Source organism: Dermacentor silvarum, chromosome 5 (assembly GCF_013339745.2).
Source record: "Dermacentor silvarum isolate Dsil-2018 chromosome 5, BIME_Dsil_1.4, whole genome shotgun sequence".
NCBI lineage: Eukaryota > Metazoa > Arthropoda > Arachnida > Ixodida > Ixodidae > Dermacentor > Dermacentor silvarum.
This window is the reverse complement of record NC_051158.1, coordinates 162,459,542-162,479,893: the sequence shown is the minus strand read 5'-3', so window position 1 is coordinate 162,479,893 and position 20,352 is coordinate 162,459,542. Positions and strand designations below refer to the sequence as shown.

Below are 20,352 nucleotides of genomic sequence, written 5' to 3'. Positions count from 1 at the left end.
TTGCCAAATACGGAACGAAGAGCAAAACACACTGATCCTCATTCAATTCCTAAGCGGAAAGCTTGGATAACTTGGCATACACTTTTAGCCTCATTTTCAGAACAAGCACCATATTGGCTGCTCGCACCATTTGGACAAAGCTTAATGAGCTTCGAAAGCGCTTTTATATGTCCTCTGAAGTGTGGCCTAAGCTTTGTGTCGACCACCCAGTCAGCGTCTACGGTATCTCTCTAAACAGAGGTTTCCTGAGCGGCACCGGGCGTCATGTACATTCATTGTAAACACGGAGGCAACAAAGGCAGCTGAGGCAAGCAATGGACGCGTCACCAGGTGATCAAACATGGCAGTGCCCAGGGGATCGCCACAAAAAGGGTCAATAAGCAAGCTGAGCAAGCTTGGCAGCTTTATGTATATGGTCCGCCGACTTCTGCTAATGTGCTGTTGCTTTTGGCGCCACCCTGTGATGCCATGAAAGAGTGAAATATGGCATATAGAGCTACGAAAATTGGAATTGAGGGTAACGCTCATTTTGCTAGATTACTCTGGCCTCTAACTTGGGTTTGCATGCGTTATTTATCATAATTCCTTTTGCTCCATTTTCTCTGACATCTTCAGAATAGGCCTAGAGCAATTACCGTGTCTTGGAAGAAGCGTACCAGGGGCCATTTAATACACTTTATCGTTGAATGTTTCCTTAGATTTTTTTTCTCTCTATGTTTTCAGTGTCACGTGAATGCCAAGTGATGACATCCAGCGACGAATCCAGTGATGACAGCGAGGATGAAGAAACTACGTGCGAATATTGCTCGCTCAAGCAAGATGGTTCGGGTGCCACAGTTGCGGGAAATGCCGCCAGCGAAGCGTGTCACTGTAGCTCGTCTTCGGGCACGCGGGAGAGGGTCTATAAGTGTGCCCTATGCGCATACAAGTGCATAGACAAGGAACATTTGGTGGTGCACATGAGTCGGCACACCGCGTGTAGGCGGCCGTACAAGTGCGAAAAGTGCAGCTGCACCTTTTCGAGGCAATCGCGCCTGATGCTGCATATGCGTACCCACCAAGAACCGCGAGGCACAACCGACACAAGCCAGCAGGAAGAGTTCAAGTGCGACTCGTGCTCGGAAGCATTCGCCAGCCTCGGCGAGCTGCTGGAGCACGTAAACATCCACGAAAACCCGGTCAGGTGTCCGCTGTGCCCGCGCACGTTCACGGACGAAGCGCGCATGAAGGCTCATTTGTGCCAGCACACTGGCGAGAAGCCGTTTCAGTGCGAGACCTGCTCGCGCGGTTTCGAAAGCCACGTCCACCTCATCCAGCACATGGTCAACCACGAGAAGAGGTTCCAGTGCGCTGTCTGCCCTCGCGTATTCAGCAGCAAGGCTGGCCTCCTGCACCACATGCGACAGCACGCGGGCGAGAAGCCGTACAAGTGTCGGGCCTGCATGCGCACGTTTGCCTACCAGGCGAGCCTCAAGAGGCACACGCGTCGCCACCAGAACGTCGTTCAGGCTGCCCGCCGGCTTGGTGTGACGGGCCAAGGAACGCGCACCGTCGGCCGGACAAATTGCCCTTCGAGTGCCTGCGGACGTTCGTCAGACGTTTCGTCTGCAACCAAGTGACGGGACGGGAGAACCAGGGTGGCCATATGTGGGTCAGACATTCCACAGTGATAAAGTGTATAGCCCAATTAACGTCGGCACATGGGCACAACAATTATAGAATGAATTGCTGCATGTCTGTCAATCGTTCCTTCTTATCGTGTCCAGGTGTTGCGCTACACTTCATCCCAATTAAAAAAAAGACGGCAAAGCTTGCACTAGGCTGTGCAAAGCTCGAGACACAGCAAGCTGGCCGATTGATTGCGTCATAACCTAAGAGATACCTGGCATAACCAAGATCAACTCAGGCATAGCCAAGGCCGAACCTACACTCTTGGCAAATACCGGCTTAAAACAATGCATATAGGGCAGAAAGTAGATCAAAATTTCGACGCTTAAAAATGGCTCACTGTAAGCAGCCTACTGCATATGCGGCCTATTTTATGCGGCTCTTGCATATGCGGCCCGCATTTAAACGGCCCATAGTAGGGCTGCTTGGCAGACAGCACCCATAACCCCAAATTTTTATGCGGTATTTCACATCGAATCTGTCCGGCTTACTAAGGGGCTCAAAATTATGCGGCCCAATGGGTATTTTTTTTTAATAAAAAAATAATTTATTTAAGGACAGATGCTGTGCAGAGTGCTTTTGCGCGCTGTTTCATACACATAGCATAGAGCCATCTTATAGCAAATTGATAACACACAGCACACAAGCATGGCAACACACATCACACAAACATAGGAACACTGGGAATTGAACCCGGGTATGCCGCGTGAGAACCCAACATGCTAACTACTACACCACCTCACTACGCTGTCACGGAGGGCTCGCATAGCTATTTGTAGATACATTTGTGTTTCCGAGGCTGTCATTTTATGTCGATCATTCACCGTCGGCGATCGTGCGTGGTATACATATAGTTTGTGTAGCTGTTACCGATGCTTAGGTGGTTGGTGATAGTAGATGTATTTAAATGAGTAGCAGTATACGAATAGCGCTTTCGACAGCTGTCATGTGGGGTGGAAAGGCTAAACGGGGTAGGATAATGGAGCATGGGAGCTGCACGAAAAGAAAAACTGCTTCGCCAAGCCAATGTTGTTCTTCGGTGTTTTCTCTTTATTCGCTATGATGCGGCTGCAGTCACTGTTTAGCCGGGAACTTGGCTTTGTCTGAGAAACTTTCAACCTCGTTCAGAAGGTTCAGTTAAAACTGATTCGCGCTGTTGTGCTGCCTTGACGGTATAACGGCAATACGGCTCCGATATTCTAAGACGTCGAATAAGCGGGTGGGATTCTACCGGCCCGTCTAAGTTTGTTGAACCGACAAATATTTCCATTCACCTCCGCTGGCCTCAACAGGGCTGCCCTGTCCGACAGACTTGCATATATAGCTTTTGGGACTATCAAGAAGAATGTTCTCGGAACCGATCCTATTATGCTGCTCCGTTGTAGTTAATGATTCAGTGTTTATTTTGAAGCAGCAAGGCGTGTCGGTATCTCTGCCCGTGAGCCTACCATAACAGCATTGAAAATATCAGTAGCTTCTCTGCTTTGCACACGCTAGCTTGTTTTCACCTCTTCACCTGATCTTTGTGGGTGCCCCATGCTGCGTGTCTTGCACGGTACAGAATTGGCCGCAGTACCAAAAGTATGCGTTTCGGGCGGCGCACGCAGACGAAGTGCGAACGTGAGCTCAACGTAAACATGTCGTCGTCATTATTCCGTTGCGATTATTGGTGCAAAAGCATCAAATGGCCCATTGAGCAAAAAGGCCGGCGTCTGTCGTCCCGGCGAAATGGCATCTAAATTCTCATTGGCTGGAACGCCACGTCACAAACGCCCCTCGACGAAGTAGAGTGGGCGAAAGGGAGCATCTGTTCTAGCGCTAGCGCCAGGTATTGCGGGAGGGGAGAGGGCATCGCCGCAACGCCACGTCATCCTCACTCTCACAAGCCAGCGCGCGGTCCATATCTCGATCTCTTTCTCACCCTCACTGGGCTTAGCTGCTGCGCGCGCCTGCTGGCCTTGATGATCGCTGCTGCTTCCTCGGTCTCTCGACACGCAGGACGTTGGTGGCGTGCAGCATTGGCATCACAGGCTGCTGCTGCTTGCTGGCTCGAGCAGCACATACCATATGGTACATTACTCGCAGGGCAAAATTCGAAGGACAGCTCAGTGACGTTCAATTGGACATTAATGCTTTCGCAATCACAACTTGTGTAAGAAGTGCTTAGTTGTCCTCGAACGCGTCATCGTTCACTGTCACCGATCACTGTCTTCACTCTGTGGGCGGCATTGTGTTGTCATTCGTCGTAATGTAACGCCGTCGACACAGCCTTCATGCCGTGTCGTAGATCACGCAGTCGTCGTCATGCATGCAGTCGTCATCCCACGGTCATTATGCCTCAGTCGTCGTGACTCCAGAATTGGGATCCCATCGTCGATCATGCCATTATTGTCACACTGGCATCATCATACTGTAGTCGGCATCTGACAGATCAATTACCCAGATCAGCATTCCCTTTTAAGCTTCTAGAACAGATTGCATGTGGTGACGTACCGCAGTAATATTGTAAGAGACACTCGGGCAGAGTAATTGCTGGCCTTGATCACCAGGCCAAGCCTCCCTGCTGCTACAACCCACCACCACCTCACTTATTTTAAATTCCGCAGTAATCCTTAATTGAGTCACAAACTTCTTCAGCAAATGTCAACATGGTTGCCATAAGCACCTTCTCTCTCATGCAAAACACAACTACTATTGTCATGTTCACTAACTTTATCTCCACTCTTGAACTTGGTTCTTGCGTTGAATGTATCCTTTTTGCTTTTGGACGTCTGATACTTTGTGCCACTGACTCCTCCTGAAGTTAAGCGAAATTAACATTGATCCACATGCACTTACTAAAATGCACTGAATGCTTTCTTCTTGACCAAGCACAATTTGTATATGTTTACTACTCCAATTCACAAATCTTTCTTTTATAACTTCTGGCATGCCATTATGCTGATTGTTTAGGCCCCTGCTTTTTCTTATTTTAGACCTCCCAAACAACTTAACATCTACCATTTATTAAGCTTTCTGTTGATGACTGTGTGTTTTTTCGTGAAACAACCAAACCCTGGCAGTTCCATTTCACTTCTAACAGAATCTCTTTTTAACTAGTGATGACTCTCTCGGGAAGTGTCATCACTAGTCAAAAACGTAACATCAGCAAAGGTAAAATGAAGAGATTTTCACATTATAGCTAGTGCTTTTAGTACATTTACCCACATAAGTAACAACTCTGCTCTAAGTCTGTCACCTTGTACATAGGTATTCACATTACTAATAATGTCACCAGGCAAATGCACATCAATTGCACACCGAACACTTGGATTTTTGTGTTGCAAGTTTCTTGGGCTCCTGCTACCCTTAAAATTATGCTATGTGAAATGCTTGCAAGATTAAAAATGGTGTATGCTTCATCAATATGGAATATACATACAAAAAACACAACTCTCATATTTACTTGAAGCCATACACATCCAACCAGTAAATTTTATTGTAGCTGCTTATTCCCGTACTGCAAGCATATCAGCAATTAAAACTTGCCTTGATCGGCCAGACTTGCCAACAAGAAAACTTACCCATTTATTTCACATATTATGAATTGAAATTTAATCTGTTTTTATTGCCTCCTTGTATCTCATTGAGAATGAATCACCACCTAAAGGTACAGCTAGTGCCAACTTGCCAAATCAATCTTTACTTTTCCTGTCAAAGACACCCTCAGAATATACATCTGCACTACACTCAATAAGACGGAAAATTGGGCAAGTTGGTGAAGCTTCATGGTAGCTATATACAGCGGGACAAGCATGGACAAAAGGAATAGAAGGGGACACAGTACAACGCTGCATGACTGACAACTGAAGTTTATTGGAAGAAAACAACCAATATATAACACGCATCACATGACCAACACCTGCACCCCCCTGGCATACGTAGATACACTACCAATAACAACGTTCATATCACAGAATGTGCATGTTTCGATGGTAACAAACATGTCACAGCTGATTAACCAACGTAACTAATTACTAAGGTACGAGGCAACTCAGTGGCTTTACCCAACATCTAACAAGGCAACCTCAATATCTAGCAGCGAGATGGATGGCTGGCTAACACGTAGTGAGCCTTTCATTCTAATCTGATAAGCCTCCATTAATTCACATGAGAGCTTTTCAGTGTCTGAACAGCACAATAGTACTTTCATAAACCGGATGACACCCACAGTCGCAACAATGCATATAAATGTGCAAATGCACCAAACCCTTCAAAGAACTATGGTGCTCCCTTAGTCGAATGTTCAAGCATCTTCCGATATAATGTAGTCCGCTAGAAAAAGGAATCGAATAAACAACATTTTGTGTGCAAGGGACAAACTGGATGCCATGTTTCACTTTGCAGGTCCCCCTGTTCAGCCACCTCTTGTGAAGAATGCGCTTGTTTACTGGTTTACATATTCCCTCCAGCTTATTTTTGCGTGAAAGCCAAACCCTGACCCAAAACTTAAAAGCCACCTTTTTCAGCCTGTGTGAGAATGAATGGAGGGGATAATGGCAACTCTGTTCTACTGTCGTGCCTTAGGTTTCTTCCACCCTGGTTGCGCTTTAAGTTCCTTAATTAACTTGTCACAAGATAAAGAAATCATTGAAACTGGATAACCTGCCCGTCACCCAATTCCTCACACTTTCAAGCATAAGCTAAGGTCAGCTCTTGGCTAGAGCACCTCTAATTACGTGTGTAGCAATCCTGTGCTTAATAAGTTTTGAATGGCTAGACCTATAATCAAGAAGGGACTTAGAAGTTCTCGGCTGATATCCCCAGTACATGTGATCCCTCGTAAAGTAAGCCTGAAATCAAGAAAGTGCAGCACATCTTTTTCTGGAACTTCAAAAGGGAAGTTGAAATCTTGTTCTTGTTCTCTAAATAGTTTCAGTACATCAACAACAGTTCTGCAAAAGTTACGTTGGTCCACGAAAATCAAATTATCATCCACTTATCTGAAAATCTTAAGAGCAAGCCCACTCAGGTTTTAATTTGCTGGTCAGTGTAACTTATAAAGATATTACTGAGCACAGGCACAACACAGGAACCTATGCAGATGCCAGCTTTCTGGACAAATATTTTACCTTCCTACCTGACCAAAATTGATTTTAAATAGAAATCAAGGTGCTACAAAAAATTTGCAACTGGAATTTTGCACCTTACACGGTGTCCCAACTGTCATGCACCAAGGTAATCTTGTTAGACATGGCTTGGAGATACTCATATTAATTTTTGCATTCTGCCTGTTTACGTAATTAGTCTTAATTAATCAACTTATCAAATATTATAATTAGATGAAAAGTGTCAATGAGAAAATTGTAGAGCAACATGAAAAACTCCCAATACAACTTTCTGTTGCTCAATAATACATGCTACGTAAAGGTGTTTTTCCTGAGTGTGAAAGAAGCCCTTAAATACACGCAAAATTGCCATGCAACTGGCTGCTCGAGGTACTTAATATGTATTTGTGGGCTTCTTTCACTACTTCTTTATTTTCCCTTTTAACATATGTTTTAGAACCGTAGCCGATGGCTAGTAGAGGGCCGGCAATGCTGCGGCCTGGTCAACATTGTGATTTCTTCTTTTATTCTAATTATTGTGCCCAGAGTTATCAGCATGATCATATTTTTCAAGACTACCTCCAGCATTCAGTCCATATGCTTATGTGTTTTTGTTGCTTCTGGCAACAAAATCAAACATCCTTTGAAGCACGCTAACTCGCCGTCTGATCAAGGAACGAATGCAAAAAACTGAAGAACCCTGCCTTCTCTAAATTTATTAATGACAAGAAAGCCACTCGGGAAGCAATTATATACATACACAGCAATACGCACCATAACTTAAATAGGGGGGAAAAAACACAAACTAAACTAACAATAAAAGAAACCAAACACCCAACATGTGTTACATATTACACAAGTATAATTCAACCTGAGTTAAATGAGATTAGACGGTTGACTCCTGCACTCCTGTGCATGCTTCTGGATGTGTTAAGACTCGGCTTCTACTTGTGTATAATAACGATGCCAATGTTTTGTGAACATGCTCATGTTTGTGAACGATGCCCGTGTTTGTGGTCGAACAGGCTAGGCACTGTTTTCGCAACATTTCAAGGCACTGTTTTCGCAAACATTTCAAGACAGCTTGCCTTCATCAGGGTACTGCTTTTCTTAGCAGTTTTCATATATGTGAGTACACCTGCCAATACATTTATTATGCTCTTCGGTGCGCGTAATGTGATGGGAGACGGCGAGTGCGCGCGTACATAGTTAAGAAACACCAGTAGCGCACCCAGGATCTCTGCCGGGGGGGGGTGACAGCTTGCCAATACCATCTAAACAGCACCAATTTCAATTTCTTCACAGGAAATTGTCAAAAAAATGCGCTTTTTTCGAGTGTGCAGACGATTGCGCGTCTTACATCTTAGTTGCAGTACTCAAATGCGCAAGGAAAGACAAGGAGTTAAACAAAAGAGGGGGTTAAGTCGGCCTCAGGGGGTGGGGGGTTACAACCCCCGAAACCCCCCCCCCCCTCGGTGCGCCACTGAGGAACACATACTGAGTCCCGTGACAGCGGCCCCTTTTCACTTTTGGTATGCTTCACTGCAATAATTTTGGGTAAGCTTCGCCGCGGTAATACAAATCTACTGCGGCGAAGCTGACTTTAGGAAGCCGATTTATTCAACACAAATTTTACGAGGCAGGTCCGGCTTATCACGCTTGGCAACGTTTGACACCGCACTAACTGAATTCATTTCTTTTGTTCTTTTTAATTTCATTATCATAGTGACCCTGCATCGCGCAGTAGCAGCTGCTGATACCGCGCCATAATCGGACAGCGTGTTAAATGCAACAGGCACGGCGGCACTGGCTGTTGTTGGGAAACTTAGAGACGCTCTTTCGCGCAGTAATGCCATTTGTCTCATTAAAGAGAATGTAAGTGATAATTAAATGAAATGCAGCATAGCTGTATAAAAGCAGCAGCAAAGCTGTTCGACGTCTCGCTCGCGCGAGATGGTCTAAAATTAAGCGCTATTTAACACGATCTGGCGTACCAGCTCACGGTTTTCTTACGTTCTCGTTACGGTGGCTAAAAGCCAAGTTTAGGTTGGCTGCTGCCGGCATGCTTCTGTTCGGTCCTTTTTGCTCCACGCTCGTTTCTGTTCGCATTCACGCTGTGCAGTTTTGCCTCCTTGTGGTGACAATATTTTTACACGTTGCCATGCCGTAAGAAGCAATGGCAAGTCGCATGAAACGACAGACGCACTGTTTTCGCCGGGCTGCACAACAGGCTATGTTTCCGCTGGAAAAGCAGAATAATTAAAACCAGAGCTCCCTTAATTTTTTTTCTCGGTGGATGCCTAATAACGATGAGGCACTTAAAGAGTAGCGTGGCAGCGGGACAAAACCAAGATAATATGTTGCTAATTGCCGTCGCTTGGAGACAGTGGCGTAGCCAGGGGGGGGGGGGGGTTCAACCCCCCCCCCCCCCCGAATTTTGCTCAACCAGCCAATCAGCGCGCATGCTGATTTCGCCTAGGCGAACGTTTCAGAATACGGCCCCTGGACAAGCGCGGAAAAAATTTTCCGGCCGCTTTGGCCTTTCCGCCCGCTTGCCGCTTCCCAAGTGTGAACGTAGGCTTAGTCTGCACGAGAAACGTCTCTTGTTTGCGATTGCGCCCCTACGGAAGGCTGGTAATTACTGTTGTGTTGTTTAATCACAAACCAGCAATTACGGAAGGCTGGTAGTTGCTGTTTCAGTTGTGGAATCCCAAACCAGCAATGTACACACGTAGGGGTTGATGACAGCAGTGAAATTCCACCGACTCGCAATAGAATGCACGAAACAGACAGCCGACAACCATGAATTACTGCTGTGCGCAGAAAAGCGTAAGTAAACTCTTGTTGCAGGCGCTGACAGTTCTCGTCGGAGTTCACGCGTCCTGAGAAATTGATTGCTATGTACTGAACAAGACCGGAGTTCATTCCTGCATCACTAGTACACCAATCAGTCGAGATTCTGTGAGGTACCAGCTAGGCCGCTTCCTGTTTGGACCGGCGTAAGTGAAGCAGAAATGAGTTGCACGCACTACTTAAAATGCGTACACATGCCATATATCTATGCTGTGCCGTGAAATATTCTGTACAATTCTGAATCTGTTGACGTAAAGGCAAATGACGGCTGCACGCTCGCACACAGCGGAAGACACAGCGGCCCATGCACTTGCCGCAGGAAATGCAACCCTCTCGTATGAGGGAGCAGGGCGACGAAAGCTTCGAAAAAAAAAAAAAAGCATTACGTGTTTTTGCGCGTATTTAAGTTTTCTAGCGCAAAGACGCAGCGAACAAGCTATTGCTGTGGGAATAGGTATAGCCTGGTCACACGTGCATTTTCACGTGTATAGCCGTCCTTGACTTGTGTTAATCTCCGTTAAGCGTAGATGGCGTTCCCCGACGAGGACGACGCCATCTACGCTTAACAGAGATTAACAATTAACGATGTATTCTCTGATCGGGCGGGTCGTCTCAATGATGCGTTTTCGAAGACTGGTCGATTCAGTGGCGCGATGAGAGACCGCTGCTCCAAACGCCCACTGTACCTGTCGTGCTTACTGTGTTTTACTGAGCTTACTTTGCTGTTTACTTAATTTCTTAACAAGCACACGTGATGGGGGGGGGGGGGGGGGGGGGGGGGTTCCCATGTCTTTGATATACATGTATAGAGTCTGCTTAAACTACCGATATTTATTATCGATCACGTCACGTAGAGGTAAGCAGACGCTTGCCCCCCCTCCTCCCCCCGGTCGGGCCGGTGAACCCCCCTCCCCCGAAAAAAAATTTTTGCTACGCCCCTGGTGGTCTTCTTAGGTGGAGCAATGCCGCCGCTAACCTCGTCGATCATTTTTCTGACCTGGAACATTCCACATAACAGTAGGAGAGACCCGGAGCACTTCACCTTTGAAACTGACACGAACGACATACAACTATTCCACTACGGGATTTATTTTTTTTTTTTTTTTTTTTTTTTTTTTTTGCTCGCCGTCTGCCACCTGTAGCAGACGACACGCGCTGCGGAACCGGATGGCTGGATGGATGGATGAGGCTGTGAACCCTTTAAATGGGGTGGTGGCACGGTGGGTGAAATTTCACCCCTGCCTTGATTTTAGCCACCAATCAGATAACCTCCGTTTGGTTATTTCTACCCGCTTAAAGTATATTGCCTTCACTGTCCCTAAACCCCAATGCTTTGAAAAAATCAGCCCCGTTGCTTTGCACTGTAGGGTTAAGTCGTGTTCAGCCGTTTCCTCTTCCTCTCCACACGCACCGCACTACGTGTCTACATACCTTGGTACTTGACTCAGTACATCTTAGTCCGCAATGCTCCCGTCCTGGCTTCAAACAACAAAGAGCTTCCCCTAGAATTATCATAGATATTTCTACTGACCGCAGCGCCAATTTTGCGTCATGACGCGGCTAGCTACTTCCGGTTCGCGGGTTAGCGCTTCTGTTGCTTCGTTCAGCCTTGTCAGCAGTTTCTACAGTGCGATTTCCCGCTGTTCGCGAAGAAAACACGCTTCAGCAACGTGATTATATGGTTGGCTGCTCGGCATTAGGGTGTGCAAACTCTTCCGTGAAAGGAAAAAAAAAAGTGTTTCGTTTTCCATGGAATGAAGCGCACAAACGTAAACGGGCAATTGCCGTCAAACGAGCGACCGTGAACGGCGAGCTGTGGGTACCGAACGTAGGAGCCAGAATATGTGAAGATTATTTCGCCACAGGCAAGTGTTTTGGCGAATAACTTCGTCTACTAACGTTCTAGTACAAATAGCCCCTTTTTAACAATCAGTTAAATACGCACAAGTGCACCCAGCAAGGATCCTCAGCACATTATGTGCCGTCTTCATTCCGGTACAACGAAAAGGCAACTGATGCTGCACGAAAGAGGGAGGAGAGGTAACGTCAAAATAAATCGTGCACTTTTGAGATACTTAAATCAGTGCTTTCTCTCTGCAGTTATACAGGACATGCGTCTCTTGACAAAAAACGGGAGACTGCGAAGGCACAGCAGCCGACGACATGGCGCGCGCTGGGCACCGCTGCAGACAAAACAGCGGACGAAGCGATCGACTGTACCGTTTGTTATGGAAATACATTTTCATCATCAAAATAAATACATTTTCATCATGGAAAGCGTTACCAACAGCCACTTCTTAGGTTGACTTACCACTTATTAAAAACTACTTCTAAGTTAACGAACGTTTATATCCGCTCGACAAACGTTTGCGCTTGATAAACGTTATGACTATTTGACGCGACGCAAACACGTTAGGGCATGAAATGCCTGCCACATAAAAATACACGAGTCTGGCGACAAGCGACGCGATTGAGATGGCTGTCGCGTTCACTCGTCGCCTACAAGTCGTACCGCATGCGAGCGACGAGACGAGCGACGACTTTGAGCGACGTCTCCCCGGTGTTGCCGGTATGAAAATACTCGCCGAGACTGGCGTTACGCGTGCTTTATCAATTCAAGTTGATGTGTTTTAGTGTAAAGAGTAGCATTAATATTTCTAAAGTTCTTGCACTAACTACGTTATTATCCTTACACGTATCAAAATCTAGTCGTTTGCTCGTTTCGTGCGACAATCGGTAGTACTTGACTGATGTATATCCAGTTCCGACTTCGCGCTATTGGCTAGTCGCTCATAGCACTTCCGAGCGACGAGCGACGAATTCTAGATTTCCAGAACCAAGCGATCGAGCGACAAGAACAAGCGATCTGTTCGCGCGACTGCCCGTTTCGTCGCTCGAAGCCGTCGCTCGTCGCCGTCGCGCACAAAATCACTCTCATGCGGTTTGGGCTTAATGGCGCCAACATAAGTACGAAGGAGCGATAGCTCACACCTACGTTTTGGAACTGCCCAGCGGTGGTTATATCATGGTTTTTCACCAAAGTTCCGCAGTATATAAAAGACAAAGCGTGTGAAGCATGGGCATGAAGTGACGGCGGCATCTCGAACCGGAAGTTGTAGCAGAATACGCCGTACCCCACAATCCCTTGCGACAACCAAAATTGCTATGCCTTTTGCTACAGTGTACTAGACGGGTACACTGTAGCAAAAGTACCCTCTAGTACACTGTACTTTTGCTATCCACCTACACTTGGACTTCGCTGGTGCCACGCGCGTTCACCCAGCGCTTGCCGTTCATTTTCCAGGGCAGATGGGCCCTCGGACTGTGGCGCCGCCGCACGGGTGGTGGTGGTGAAAAGCATTTCTTGGTCAGAGAGGTGTTGGGGGAGAGGCCTCTAGTGGGTCGTGCCCCTTGCAATACTGGGCGGAGTCCCTCATTCCGGGACCCCGTTGGTCTTGACCGCTGCCCAGGTCCGCCGAACTAGGGCTTGTTGGGCCGATAGTTCCTGGCAGCCGAGCAGGGCCGCCTCCCAGTCCTCTCGGGTAGGTGGAGGGGTGATGGGGGGGAGAGAAGGATTTTGCCGGCATGCCCAAACCATGTGGAAGGTGTCGGCCACCTCCCCACAGAATGAGCAGCATGCAGCCGTCAAAAGAAGGATTAAAGTGCTTGAGAACCGCCGGGCACAGCAGAGTGTTTGTAAAGAGCCTAAGGAGAGTTCGTTCGCCAGCTTTACCCAGCCCCTTCATAGGAACCGGGTAACGCCGGTGTTCGGCACGATAGTGCTCAGTAATATCTTTAAAAGAAAGAACAGGGCTGTGATCTGGGTCAAGGTCCTCCCAAGTGATGCCTGGTGCCCGGTAAGTGAGTGCGCGGGCTGCCTCATGGGCGGCTTCGTTACCTGGCATGCCTTGGTGGCCGGGGACCCATATGATTGAGCGATGAGTTGGGTCGCAGTCGCGAATACTGCGGCGAAGAATTTTATCAGCGAGAGGAGTGATCCATCCGAATTGAAAGTTATGACAGGCTCCGCGGGAGTCTGTGAAGATGAATTTAGAGTCGGGATGGGAGGCTGCGAGGGCGATCGCCACCAAAGCGTGCGTTGAGCTGGGTGCTTTGAACGAGAGGCCGTCCACTTGTCTTTCCTCGTGTATGATTGCAGCCATGTACCATCCCCCCCTGGTGTGGTTTGGGCCTGCAATATCGACGTAGAATACGTGTTTCTTAGAGCCATAGTGGCGGTGCAGGGCATCCGCCCGCGCCTGGGGCCGGCCATTATGGTCCTCCTTGTTCATCTTAGTTGGAAGGGGTCGAACGTAGAGGGCGCGTCTCCACAGTTCGGGCACTCGAACCCTTTCCATCGTATGGTGGTCATGTTTAATATGTAACCGGTACAAGAGGCGGCGACCGGACACGGTCTGGGCGAGACGCGTGTATTGGTTAACAAGATGCGCCTCGCGAAGTTCCCGATAGGTGTTCACCACCCCCAACGCGAGAAGACGCGGGTTGGAAGTGGAGATCGGGAGGTCGAGGGCTCTCTTGAGCATTTTGCGGAGTACAACCTCCAAGCAATCTTCGTCATGTTTCCGTAAGCGTAGGTATGGAGTCGAGTACAGTACTCGACTAGTCACGAAGGCATGTGCGAGCCGCACCGCATCCTTACTTCGCAACCCTCCTCACTTGTTGGAAACGCGGCGAACCATCCGGCCCACCTGGTCGCCGACCTTGCGGAGTTTGGCAAGAGTTGTGTCTGCCTTGCGATATTGATTAATGAAGAGACCTAGTATTCGAATCTCCTCCACTTCTCGGATGGGGCCACTGACGAGAGAAAGCTGAATTGAGATTTTGCATTTCGGGGAAGGTCGAATATGCACAAATTGAGACTTGGACGGGGAGCATTCGAGGCCGCAGTACGTAGCATAGTGGTCTACTATGCTCGCCGCTGCTTGCAGGCATTCCTCCATCACTCCTATGTTTCCTGTAGTGGCCCAGATGGTGATGTCGTCGGCGTACAGCGCATGCTGAACACCATCGACACCCGCCAACTGTGCCGGGAGGTGTGTCATGGCAATGTTAAAGAGAAGCGGGGACAACACAGCGCCTTGTGGTGTGCCCCGTGTTCCCATCTCAAACGGGCCGTACTCGGTCTCTTGTAGGCGTATAAAGGCCAAGCGGTCCGTTAAGAAATGTTTGATATAGTTGAACGTACGAGCGCCGCAGTTGGTCTCGCTAAGATGCTTTAGTATGACGGCATGCTTAACATTATCAAAGGCACCCTTGAGATCGAGTGCCAGGACTATCTTGTCGTTATGTGGGTGTTCGGTGGGTTCGAGGATCTCGTGAAGAAGCTGTAAAATGATGTCTTGTGCCGACTTTTGAGGTCGGAAACCGAACATGGTGTCGGCGAAATTTGTGTTCTTGCTCTCGAGATATTCCGAGAGGCGGTCACGGACCATCGTTTCCACGAGTTTCCCTACACATGAAGTGAGGGAAATGGGCCGGAGATTGTCTATGTTTACCGATTTCCCCGCCTTCGGGATAAAGGTTACCAATGATGTCTTCCAATCGGCTGGCAACGAAGTGTCCCCGGTCCAAATGGCGTTGATGTATTCGAGTAGGGTTCCGTATGCCCGATCTGAAAGGTTTGCCAATAGTTTGACTGTTACCTTATCTCTCCCAGGCGCCGTCCCCCTGCGCATTTGTGCAAGAGCCGCGCGAAGGTCGTGAAGCTGGAAAGGCTGATCCATTTCCGGATTATCGTAGCCTGCATACGAATAATCCATCCCTCGTGGGTCTCGATCCTGATTGAGGTATTGTGAGCGCAAAGCGTTCGCTAGCTGCTCCGTGTTTCCTTGAAAGTTGTGTAGTGCGCGAGTGAGGTGTTTCTGGGTTTCCGATCGCGTTTGTGTAGGGTCTATGAGACTCCTGAAGAGCCGCCAAGTGTTGCGGCTCGACATCTGTCTTGCTGCGCTGTTACATCTATCTACCCAGTTAGTGTCTGCGAGCTGGGCAGCGTACTCGGCTGCTTGCTGAGTAAGGTCAGAGATGCGAGCGCGGAGTTTACGATTGTGTTTCTGCCGCCGCCATCGTTTGGTTAGGCTGCGACGAGCTTCCCAGAGGTGCATCAGGTGGTTATCCACGTCCGGTGCACGTTCCGTAAGCTGTATCTGCTTTTCGTGTGAACGGAGTGTTTGCACGAGTCCGTGTGCCCAAGTGAAGTAGTCTTGTTCCAAGAGAGAAGTTACGGGGAGGGCCTGGCGGAAAGCATTCCAGTCGGGAAGTTTGGCTTGTGCAAAAGCGCGATGTAAGGGTCGAGTGTAAATGACAGTGTTCAGTATGCAGTGGTCGCTACCGAGGGTGTCCTCGGTGTTGATCCAGTCTGCGTGTCGGATGTGTTTCGTGAGGGTAAGGTCGGGGCAGGTGCCCCGAGTGACGGAATTCCCTACACGTGTTGGGTGGACCGGGTCGGTTAGAAGAGTGATGCCCAGCGTAGATATAAGTCCCGCCAACTTACGACCACGCGGCTCTTCCTTGCGATAGCCCCACATGGGACAGGGGGCGTTAAAATCGCCCACTATCATCAGGGGATCGCGACCCGCGATCCTTAGCGCTGCGCTAAAGATGTTAGAAAAAGTGCCGTTTTTTAGTTTCGGGGGGCAGTATATATTAAGTATGTGTACGGGACTATCTGTTCGCCGCAGGGGAAGGACAGAGACCATCACGTACGAATATTCCAGATTTAGGTCGAGATCTACCTCCTGCGCTGTGTAGCCTTTATTGACTAGGAGACAGGTGGACGGGTCTCGCTGAAAAGCGTTAAAGCCCGAGAGCTTAACCGCAGCTCCGGTTTCTTGCAGCGCAAGGACTGCGGCGGGGTGTTCGAGATTGTCAATGTACGCCCTTAAGTGGGCGCGTTTCGTCCTGTCTTTGAAACCCCGACAATTCCACCGTACAAGAGAGAGAGCTTGCTGTCTTTGCGGGGGGCGCCGCCCTCTAGGGGGTTGGTTGGGAGGGGGCGCAGCCATGTTGATTTGAAGGGAGATTGCCTTGGAGAGCCGGACCAGGTTCCGTCACCTGCAGCGGGAGCGATTCCGGCTCCTCCGAGAGTTCGGCTAGATCGATGGGTCGGGTGAATTTTGATGGGCGGCTCGCGTCTTTGAGGCGTCCCGTTCGGCGTAGAAGCCGGGGGTTTGACTCTAGCCATGTCTTAATGTTGGTCGTCACGGCGGCCGTAACCGTGGCTGTGACTGCCTTGAGAAGGTTGTCTTGGATTTGGCCAAAATTTGATATCTGAGTCGTCAACTCGGCAAGGGCGTTTTCGAGGGCGGTGAAACGCAAGTCGGAGCTAGAGGGTGTCGGGTCCGCCGGCACCACTTGCATCGGTTCCGGAGCTACCTGTGCTGGGGGCGCGGAGGACCGAGCCGTTTCTAGCGCGTGAATTTTGGCGTTAAGTTGAGCATTTTGTGCCCGGAGAGTCTCGAGCTCGCGGCGGAGGTCCGCGACGTCAGAATTAAGGGGTGGATGAGGAGGAAGCTTTGGTGGGAGAGAAGGTAGAGGAGTGCGGGGAGGCGGAGGAGGCCCGTCGCGGCTGCCTACCTTGGGCTGAGACGTATTCTTTGGTGCGCCAGACGGAGGGCCCTGGAGAGCCGGGAAATCCCCGTCTTGGAATGTAGGGATGTCTGGATCCCGTGACGCTTTCGGGTTAGTTGACCGAGGAGACTTGGGGGCACGTCCAGGCAAGGTGCCCGCCGGTGGCGCTGGTCCGGTTGTGCCTTTCGTCGTCTTGTTGCTAGGCGTGGGAGCTTTTGAAGTGGTGACAGGACCCGAGGGCACTGCAGTCCGAGGTTGGGTTCGTTGACCGGTCGGGTTGCCCGGTTGTTGCAGCCGTCGGAATTTGGCTTTGCAGTCTTGTGAGCCCGTAAGATGACCGCCACCGCACACAATGCAGGAAGGAGTGCACGCGTGGGGCGCCATATTGCCGTCTTCGAGGACTGCGACTGTTTCGCCGCAGTGTCCACAGCGATTGTCTTGAGGATTCGGGCATAAGTCTGGACGGTGACCGATGGTGCTGCATCGGAAACACGCGGGAATAGTCCGCTTATAATCGCGCACCACAGTCACCACACTGTTATAGTGCACGTAACGCGGTACTCTGTGCCCCACGAAGGTGAGCAGGGCAATCGTCGACTTCCCCAGCTTGCGGATGAAGGCTATCTCTCCTCCGCGCCACTGGACTTTATATTTCAAGGTGGTAGAAGTTCCCTGCTCATGGACCGTAATAATCCCCCTGCAGACTTCACCGTTGACTTTGGCGTGTCCGACCACCGGGATGGGGCCTTTGGAAGCATTATGTGTAAATTCACGAGCGAGCGCGTTCGCCGCATTGACGTCTTGAGTGGTGGCAATGACGATATTCTGGTCCCAGATGGGCCAGACACTAAGAATGTCCGCCGAAGATGGATTTACATAGGCAGAGAGCAAAGTACCAAGCTCACCGTTCTGCAGGGCCGTCTTCAGGGAGATCGTCACTGTGGGCTTGATGACGAAGTGAAATCTTCTTTGCGGAGTCGAGGCATAGCGGTGGGCCGCCATTTCTTCGACCCTGCTGCTTGCGAGAGCTGAGGGTTGAAACTTGCAGTATTCGGAGGCACAGAAACACCGGCACTTATGGAGAGTCCGTTGACCACCGAGGCGTTCGGGCGTTGCTGGCGTTTACGAAGTGCCACCAACGAGAAAAGGCCTTCATCCACTATCTCCTCTTTCGGAGTGGAAGTTCCAAGCGAAGACGGGACTTCTGCGACGATTTCTGACCATGTCATCGTCTCGGGATCGTAGCCGCGCCAAGCAGAGGCCGCCATGGCGGCCGCGGAGAACGATGGAGACCGGCTCCGGGGTGTTAGGCCCAGCTGGGTGAAGTGGCGAAGACAAAAATGGGCCTGAAAGGCCCGAAAATTGGCCCACCTGGTCCAGAGTGGTATCTTCGGGCGCCGGGTGATGTTATCCGTCTAGTAGACGCAAAATTTCACGGGGTCCCTTGGAATTTTCGGTAAACCGGAGGGAAATTGCCGGAGCCGATGTGAGGCGCGTCTGCTTGCTCCGCGCTCTCAGCGTTCCTCGCCGCACGGGAGAACGTGAACCACGGCGGCGCCCCGGATCTGTGACGCTCGAACGTAATTATATGGTTCGCATGAATGCATGCTCCGGAAACGTGTTTATGTGGCCTAGGAACACCGCACCGTAGTACCGTAGCACGTTAGTACACTGTAGATGATGATGATGATGATGCCTGTAGCACGGCTGCTCGATGAAACGCACGAGCGTTTCATCCTCGTGCGTTTCCTCGAGCGGCCGTAACCGTAGCCAGTCCAGCGCCTTAGCTGGAAAGGAGGCATTGGCTGGAAAGCGGCTTGAACGAGGCGATGTTCGAACTTGTCCAGGCTGCGCACCTCAGACTCTGACGGCTGGCCCGGCGAGGTGAGCTTGCTGACTGAGGACTGTGCACAGGCTTTGTGGTTCACAAAACCAACTCTGGTGCAAGCTGTACTGTAACGTCCCGTTGACAATGTTGCGTGGACGTGAACCCAGCAAACGGAGCAAGTCGCCAACGGGTCCTCGGGAGGGCGATTGCGATGGAGCACGGCGTCGTGATGGGGCTGTTCGTGAAGGCCCTCCTGAAGCCAAGAAGGATGTTGTGCAGGCCCCAGATTCCTATTTGCCCGTGGCTGTGTCCCCATCACAGCTTGACTTCTACATAGATGATGAAGAGGGCCACACGCAAGTGCTCACTTTGTACAACGTCAACGACCACCCGGTACACTTTATGTTGATGTCAAATGCACCAAGACGATTTAGTGTCACAGGGCGTGCAGGGATAATCACGCCACACTGCTACACTGAGATAGTCGTGAGTCACTGCGATTTGTCTGAAGGCAATGTGGGCATCAAAGACAACTTGCGTGTAATCATGCGCAAGCAAGGGAGCCGCCTTCAGGGCTATAGGGATGTGCCTGCCACCCTGTGGGCCACACGCGGTAGCTCTGACGAAGAAAAGGAAGATGAGGAAGATGTCTCTTCAGATTCCACCCAGTTGCAAACAGTGGCGGGGCAGGGCAAAGGCTGGACTGCGTCTGGGCAAGACTCACTTGTGCTGTTTGTGGTGCTGGCCTGTGTTGTGGTGCTTATGCTACCACTTGAGGGTGCACATGACACCAGCAGCCACCCATTGCTTGCACACTTGCCTCTGAGCCACGAGTACAAGCTCTTTGCTGCCTATATTCTTGGACTCATGACAACACTTATTGTCCGCAAGTAAAGGATGGTTTCTCTCTCCTTTGCTCCAGAATGGTTGGACACCTTTAAAGCCAATCAAGCCAACCTCGAAAAAAAGTTGGACATGAAGTTGTGTGACCTGCTCCTCCGGATGACGCTTGTTCAATATTAAATAAAGTGTGCCTGATTTTGGTAAAAAACAAAATTGTCGCAGTTTCACTCGAAAGGCGAAGCATAAATTGCGATAGCAAATTAGTAGAGAGCTATATAGTAGTTTTATCAGCTGTATAAACTTGGACATGCAGCAGCACCGGCAACGCGTAGAACTGTTGTCGACGCCGTCGGCGTTTTGCCCGCGTTCGCACTGAACGCGCGCGGCGTTTTTTTTTAAATATAAATATGCATTTTGTGCCGTTATCAGCTGTATAAACTTGGACATGCAGCAGCACCAGCAACGCGTAGAACTGTTGTCGATGCC

At 49.6% G+C, this 20,352-nt stretch overlaps 2 protein-coding genes across 5 annotated transcripts in view; both read left to right on the top strand.

The window, feature by feature from the left end:
* The window catches only part of LOC119453838 (zinc finger protein ZFP2), a 71,586-nt gene extending 66,046 nt beyond the window's left edge, over positions 1-5,540 (top strand). For all 4 annotated transcript variants that reach the window (XM_049666863.1, XM_049666862.1, XM_037715884.2 and 1 more), the window contains exon 6: positions 724-5,540. In XM_049666863.1, coding sequence (XP_049522820.1) covers positions 724-1,619 — 896 coding nt within the window. In that variant the 3' untranslated portion in view covers positions 1,620-5,540. The remainder of the gene's footprint in view (positions 1-723) is intronic.
* A 13,458-nt stretch (positions 5,541-18,998) lies between these two features.
* LOC119452649 (motile sperm domain-containing protein 1) lies at positions 18,999-20,068 on the top strand. The gene has a single exon (XM_037714648.2). The coding sequence runs from the start codon at positions 19,168-19,170 to the stop codon at positions 19,915-19,917; it is 750 nt and encodes a 249-aa protein (XP_037570576.1). The 5' UTR covers positions 18,999-19,167; the 3' UTR covers positions 19,918-20,068.
* The last annotated feature ends 284 nt before the right edge of the window (positions 20,069-20,352 follow it).

Coding starts and splice junctions, on each gene's coding strand:
- LOC119452649 (XM_037714648.2), top strand. CDS start 19,168: ATGTTGCGTGGACGTGAACCCAGCAAACGGAGCAAGTCGCCAACGGGT.